Below are 7,476 nucleotides of genomic sequence, written 5' to 3' on the forward strand. Positions count from 1 at the left end.
ACCTGTTAGATTAAATTGTGCTCTCCATTAAAGTCCTCCAAAATAAGGTAAATGAACCTGAGGGAGCCTTGGTTTTAATATGTAAATATATATAGATAAAAAAAACATAAAAGCTACTTCTAAATATTTATAAAATACTTCTTTTCCCATGTACCCTAGGACAGATAAGATGTCCCATGATGTGGAATCAACACTGTTTTCTTGGCACTCTCTCTGGGATTCCCTTCATGCTTCAATCCTGAAGGGAAATGAGGGGTTTAGAGAAGGCTAGGTAGCCTCATATTCATGACCAAGAAAAATGCCTTTTATGACTTGTAAACAATGCAATAAATCCTAGATCAGGCTGCCACTAAGGCATCCATGTAAAGTTCTCACTTGGGCACACGCACAGCACACAGCTCTGACAATATGAGAGGGATGTGCCACACTTCTCCAGCTCTTTCCTCCATACTATCTCCAAGTACTGCCTAATCTCCGAGTGCTGCATGGAATTGGCCTGTCCCAGTCCTGCTTGGTGACAATGAGTTGTTGCCTGTGTGTACAGATGTGATATTTTCATCACACGCCTGAGAGTGCAGAACCCATGAGAGTGTAAGTAGTAGAACAGGGGCAGGTTCCCAAGGGTCACATGGACCCAGGCAATCTGTAAACAAAGGCCTGCAGCAATCTTGAAGCAAAACAGAACCACTATCACCATATGGTACATGGACTGCAGGATTATGGGTTAAAATTCTCTAGGCTCCAAAATCAGTTTGCTACGCTTTCAAGTCTTCTTTTTCTCTGCAAAACATGCAGAGAAGTCACCTTGAAGGTAAGTGAAAAGAAAGGCATTTGGAAGAAGAAAAAAGCAGTGTGCCTTCCCCAATGTCATCTACCAGCCATTTGGTTCTCCACTTAGGAAGTGCTGACCTGCTTTTTAGACACCTCAGGTTTGGAGCTCTGCATCATGGAGACTGCAAATACCTTGGTCTGGTCTCCCAGGCTTTTTAAACCTGGTAACTTTCAGAGAAAGGAGCTTCTTTGAAGCATCTGAACCTTTGGCAAAGCAGTAGATTGTTCAGCAAGCCTGGCAGCCCAACCTTGCATGCCATGGGTTTGTATTGGCCTTGATACTAGAAAATTATTTGCAGAGCAGCTTAATAGCTTGTGTTTATCTTTGCCATATTTCACTGCTACTTCCCTTCAAAGCATCTGTACCTTCTTGGACAGTGTCTCCCTTCAGAACGAAAGCCAGTTCTCCTTTCAGTGACATCCCAGCAGATCCTCCCCTGGGTAGGAGAACAAGAAAGCATCTGTGACATGCAGATTCCTGAGCCAGGAGAAGGCAAGATATGCAGGCTCTAGATTTATGGATTAGACATGCTGCCATGGCACACAAATCACTCTGCACTCAGTGCAATTCATTATCACAGTGCCATGGCTGGTCACACAGCTGCAAATAATGCCAAAAAGGCTTTTAAACTTCCATGTGCCAAGACTTAATGATGCAGAGTCAGGAGCCCTCCTGCCTGCTCAGGGAAGCAAAACTGAAGTCAGCAGTTGTTCTCTCTGGATACACTGAGCCCTGAAGGTTTTCCAGCACCCCATGGCAGTGTTAACAGACTAAGCAGTCACAGGGCTGGGATTGTGCCTGCTCCCAGTCCAGCCTCTCCCAGCAATTGAACCTGTGCCTGTCAGTACTGCCCACATGCACCAGCAACATCCTCTAACACAGGTAAATTCAGCTAAAAATCTGCAGGCAAACCTGGGGATTCATTCTGTCACAACAGTACACTCTACAAAGTCTTGGGCAAGCAAATGGTCTTCCACATCTCTTGCATATATTAGTAAAGGAAAAGGACTTCAACCACAGGCATAAAATATTAAAATAGCAGTATAATTGACCAATAGGAATGAGAAGGAATGGGTGACAGGATGACAGTGGCTTGTGCTACTTCCTTACACAACTGCATCTTGATTCTGGAGAAAGGACAAAGAGGAGCAACAAGTCAGAAAAAGGGCTTACTATTCCTGTGGAAAGTTAGTTCCTCAGGGATAAAAAAAGAGCATAAAAAAATACAACAGTACTTAAAAATCAGATTTGAGAGCACTGGGGGGCCTCATGGAGCACCAATTTGGACCTCTCCACAGAGGAGGCTCCTTGGTGGACCTGTGGCCTTCCTTGGAAGTTATGGTCATGGTGATATTGCAGGGGATACTGGTGCTAGAGGTGCATTGGGTAAAGTCCTGCACAGTGCAATCCCCAGAAGAAAAAAAAAATACCTGAGTTGGACCCCATTTCCTTGGGTGCCTTACTGCCACATCCAGTCAGGCCAATGCCACAGGGGTTAGTGCTGGAGGGACACGGGGCACAGCAAGGAAATGGTAGGAGGAGACCCCCAAGGCAGAGTCCCATGTCACTCACCTCAGCAGGCTGGCACACACAGTGTGGGGAACGTCCTCGTCAGCCATCGACCCCAGGCGCGCTGCCCGTGAGGGGACCCACAGGCCTCCATCTTCCCGCCTCAGCTCCATCGGCATCGCCGCCCCGAGCACCTGGGGCTTTTCACTGCGACACCTGCTGCGTTTGGGGCTAACGCGGCTCCCTGGGCTGAGCTGAGCCAAGATGAAGCTGCCTGAGGCAGAGGAGCCCCAGGACTCCCTTCTTCCCTCCCTTCTTCCCCTCAGACAGCCCCGGAGTGCCCGGACCGGCTCCTTCAGCTCCTTCCCCCATCGCGGGTCCCTCAGCGGCCGGGGGCAACGGCCGGCGGGCCGCAAGGGGGCGCTCGGCGGCCGCGGGGCAGCGCCGCCTGGCGGTGCTCTGTCACTGCCCCGGCTCCCGCCACTGTCCCCTCCTGTCCCATCACTGTCCCCGGCTCCCGCCACTGTCCCATCACTGTCCCCGGCTCCCGCCACTGTCCCCTCCTGTCCCACCACTGTCCCCGGCTCCCGCCACTGTCCCCGCCTGTCCCGGCTTCCGCCACTGTCCCTTCCTGTCCCGGCTCCCGCCACTGTCCCCATCTGTTCGGTCACTGCCCTCACGTGCCCCATATCCCGTCACTGCTCTGTTACTGCCCTTACCTGTCCCATGTCCCATCACCATCCCCCGTCTGTTTGGCCACTGCCCCATCCTGCCCCATCCCCTGTCACCACCTCTGCCCGCAGCCCCTGGGCAAAGGGCTCTTCTCGTGGCCGAGCTCCATTTGTGTGTGAGCCGAGTGGGGAATGGACACCGTGTGATGTGGGTTTGGGGGCTGGAGGGCACGGGCTGCTCACCCGCTGCTCACCCCACAGCCTGCTGGCCCCACCAAATGCTCATTCCAGCTGCATCACAAAATAAGCAGCCAGCAGTGCCTTTAGAAGAAGCTCCCTGTTTATCCTGGCCCATGGTAGAAGCCAGCAGCTGCCAAAGTTTAACCCTACAGCGCACTCTGTAACCTGCCCTCTGGATTTGTTTTGCTTGGCACTAAGTCTGAGGGTGAGGAACTCCAGGGAGCACAATAGCATGCAATACACCCAGTGCAGAATAGAAGAATAAGCCATTTACATCATCACGCATCATTTTATTTCAATTTTGCTTTATTTCAAAAACAATTAAGGGACACCATAAACAGCAGTAGGCACATCAGTGGAGTTTGCAGTTTGAGTCTCTCAACACCAGATCTCTCGTGCCAGGTGCCATACAGGCACAGTCAAACAATTCTTGCCTTCAGGATGAATTTCTTATAAAGACTCAGGGCCCCAGTCTCACTCACTTAAGTCAGTATTAAAACTCAAGTAGATTAAAAGGAATGCAGATAAGGTAAAATGAGTGGGCTTCTAGACATGCCCTCCCTTCCCCAGAAGAACATTGGAAAAGATGCATCAAGCAAGAAGGTATTTCCTTTCCCTTTTACTTGGGAAACCAAGGCAGGAGAAGACTGAATCTCTAGTCCAAAGCTCTTAATGCTGTCTGTGGCAATAGAAGGAAACTCTATTTCTCCTAGCTCAGTGTATTGTCCTAGCTCAGTACTCAACCAGTTCACTGCCCACCTCTGTCCTCACCTGACCCAGCACAACCAGAAGCATCCTGGGAAATATGGCTGGAATACAGTAGGAGGGGAGGGATCGAGCACTGGAGCCCCTATGAGCTTATGTGCTATTTGAGTCAGTTCTGGTTGCTGTAGTTTATGACTTCCTTAGTCTACCAAACCACTTCTAGCTCAGACAAGCAGTCAAGATCATGCTAAAGAATTAAAAGCATTGAAAAAACAGAAGATTGATTCTTTAGGAACACAGCAAGTGTCTGATCAGTTCAAATCCTGCTTCAGACTGCAGTCAGGATTAGATGCTGTACTGAATTGTCCCCTCCGGGTATCACAAACTACAGGACTTTGACACAGTGTCCTCCAAAGGGAGGAGGGTCCTCTGTCTTGTGATGTTAATCATTGTTGGAGGGGTTTATTGAAGAAGATGCCCAAGGGTCTACCCGCTGGTCTAGTTCTCGGGTGGTGCTCCGGGCTTCAGCGGTCATTCTCCGAAATTTCTGCAGGTAGATAATGATGAAGATAACCAAGATACCCTGGAGAAAAAGGAGGATGAAGAGAGAGATCTGAGAGAGGAGAGCCAGGCTGCAGTACCAGTGCTGGCATGTGGAGATGATCTCATCTTCTGTCAGGTAGGCGATGATCCGGCCCTGCAGGTGCTCCGGGGAGCTGCATCTCACATCCCTGTACTGGCTCCGGTTCTGCTGCCACTGGAGCCAGGAGCGCAAGTAGAGGATGTCACAGGTGCATTCCCAAGGGTTGCCCTGCAGGTAGACCACCTGGAGGCTCCTCAGGTTGTCAAAGAGCCCATTGGGAATAGAGGTGAGCCTGTTGGAACCGAGGTGGATGATTTCAGCTGAAGGACGGAAAGCAATGGGCAGGTTTTCTACAGTCAGGTTTTTCAATGAGCAGTCAGTAATGTTGGTGGTGCACTTGCATGGAGCAGGACATATGGGTATCACAAGTGGGAGGAAGCCAAGAAGGGACAAGAGAATTCCACTGTTCATTTTCATCTGCAAACACTTCCCTGGTGAGACTGGATGAGGTAGAGACCAAACACTGCGCACTCTAGGACTGACACCACAGACAAGGTCGTTGTTGTTTTGTTCTGAAGATGTTTCTAAAGTTGGGTGAATTTGGTGTCCTCTACCAGAGACGTGAGAGCTCTGAAAAGAACAGAGTTAAAAGAGAGCAAATTCTTGGTCTCTCACTATAGGAGAAGGAATTTTCATGGTCTTCCAACCCTGGATTTGAGAAATATGAACATATAGCTACTGGAAGGCTTAGCTGCAAGCCATCAAATACAACATTTTCACTAGTCCTTGTAAGTGTCTAAGAGCTGCTTGTGTCTTCAGCATTACTGGCAATACATTATCATGGTAGCCAAGAAAATTTCTGTCAAGGAATCAAAAACTAGAATATGAAATTTCTCATGCCTTATCATAGCTCTGGATTACATCTGTAAGCAAAGCTTCTTTCATGCCAACTGTAAGGTGAGATTCAGAAACACATTTACTAAAAATAGCCTTTCCAGCCTTAAAAAGAAGTGATAAAACAGTCTTTGGCTGCAGAGAGGGTGCTGATCACTGAGGATGGAGGCCAATGGAATTTTTCATGTTAGACACTGTTCCAGCAGGTGAATAATCACCTGTGCTGGGAGACATGAGCCAATGAGCTTTTTTTATGTTACAGTCTCATGCCACTGCTGAACAGGAGCTGCTGTAACTTCTCCAAGAGAGCAACTATACATACCTGCAACAAGGCAGCATTTTTCTGTTCTTTGTATTGTACATTTTAATTGTCAATCAATTAAAAATAATAATAAAAAAGGAGTAGAAGGTGGCATTGTTGACTTACCAGAGTAGTTCAATCCTTGCTTTCTTGCTGGCTTTACAACACAAGAGAATGGGCTTGAGGCAGTCCAGCCAGTGCAAGAGTGTGTGCATAGCTGTGTTCCCAGATAATCCCCTTGCAGCTGGCTGGCAAGATAAGGGTCAGGCTCTTCCCAGGGACACCTCCCACATGAGGCCTTCCTGCAAGTCTGCTGCATGTCACCGGAAGCTGAGGCTTCATTAAGTCTTCCAAGAAATGGGAACTGACATTGCTCACAAGAACACATTTGGTGGGAGATACGCTGCCAGTACTGATAACTGTGATTCTGGGCCAACCGGTTTAGCCCAACAGAAATGTTACTAATCTCAATGGCATAATAACTCAAAATGTACTTCAGACTGGAAGGTGATGTTACTGGTTTGTACCATACTCCCTGAGCACTGTGACCTTTGGTTTCCCATCACATCAGGAAAGCTTGGGAGAGTGGTGACACCTAGCACTTTCTGGGTGCTGATCCTCAGGTTTCCCTTGAAGCAGTGACACAAATCAGTAGATTTCACTTATTAGTGAAAGATCTGCTGATAGACATGGCCTTCCAGTCCATCCATCTTTCCAGAGAAAGATTCTTCAGACACTTGCATCCTCTCACAATCGTTATACGAGTAAAATATTACTCTTGGCATTTCATTGTCTACATCAAAATAAAACTAGTTGGGTTCACAGGAAGGCAAACAGACTGGGAAAGACAGCGCTCTGAGGAACTGCTCTTCAGGCAGCCAAGTGAGCCCACAGCCCAACTAACAAGTGCAGTTACTGAGAAAGACTGACCACATGCTTTATTCAGAAGCTGCATTACACAAATACTTCAACAGGTAAGTCCAAGGGTCAAAACTACATTCAGGCAGACTCATGTCTTCTCATGGCCATCGCATCTTCACTGACATTTCTCTGCCATCAGCCTGACCAGGCAAACACTACACTTATTAGCCCCATTGAACTCAACTGTTACATTGTTCCATGGATGTTCTATGATTAATGCCCTGAATGTGCTCATATTAAGAGAATTGAGGGTGCAAAAAATGCTAGAATGTGGCCCTAACCAAGGGAAATTTTTATGCTCTAAATAAAACAATTAAACTTTAAACTTCTACAAAACTGGAGCAGATAATTCCAGTTGTTTCACTGTGGTGGCCAGGCAGAGTGGGAAAGAGCTCTTAGGCTAACAAACTAACCCAGTTTTTCCTGCAGGGCCTGCTTTCCACTTGGGAGCAGCTCGACTGCTGCAGGGTAAGTTTGTTCAGCAAACTTAGCTCATCTGATGTGTTTGGTGCTATGTTTATTCACAGGCAGGTGTTCAGGCCAGGTGTGGTGTGGAGCTGATCTAGAGCCAGACCCACTGTGGCTCTGCATGCAGCATGGACTTGACAATGCTCCCCTGGCTACTTACAAACTGGATTTCCTGGGACTGGATCTTGCCCAGCTGACCACTGATGATATAGACACCACTCCTAGAGAAAACTTGAATACAGAAGAAACTTCAAGATCATCTTGCTAGCTTCTGTAATAAACAGGCCAGAAATCCCATGCAGGAAGCCTGCTTGAAACTTGCTCTGACTGAATTAGATAAAAGGAGAAACAG

The 7,476-nt window shown here is 47.8% G+C and overlaps 2 protein-coding genes across 2 annotated transcripts in view; both read right to left on the bottom strand.

Moving 5' to 3' along the window:
* Positions 1–2,789, bottom strand: part of TBX1 (T-box transcription factor 1) — a 151,810-nt gene extending 149,021 nt beyond the window's left edge. Inside the window, exon 1 of the mRNA XM_058851855.1 lies at positions 2,405–2,789. The gene's annotated coding sequence lies outside the window, so the exon portion shown is untranslated. The remainder of the gene's footprint in view (positions 1–2,404) is intronic.
* Positions 2,790–3,540: 751 nt separating this feature from the next.
* On the bottom strand, positions 3,541–7,416 carry GP1BB (glycoprotein Ib platelet subunit beta). Its single transcript, XM_058851435.1, has 2 exons — positions 5,862–7,416; positions 3,541–5,170 (listed from the first exon to the last, which is right to left on the bottom strand). The coding sequence occupies exon 2, from the start codon at positions 5,015–5,017 to the stop codon at positions 4,400–4,402; it is 618 nt and encodes a 205-aa protein (XP_058707418.1). The 5' UTR covers positions 5,018–5,170; positions 5,862–7,416; the 3' UTR covers positions 3,541–4,399.
* Positions 7,417–7,476: the final 60 nt, after the last annotated feature.

This window comes from Poecile atricapillus, chromosome 16 (assembly GCF_030490865.1).
Source record: "Poecile atricapillus isolate bPoeAtr1 chromosome 16, bPoeAtr1.hap1, whole genome shotgun sequence".
Classification (NCBI taxonomy): Eukaryota; Metazoa; Chordata; class Aves; order Passeriformes; family Paridae; genus Poecile; species Poecile atricapillus.

Excerpts from the sequence above, each read along its gene's own strand:
- GP1BB (XM_058851435.1), bottom strand. The coding sequence starts at position 5,017 with ATGAAAATGAACAGTGGAATTCTCTTGTCCCTTCTTGGCTTCCTCCCA.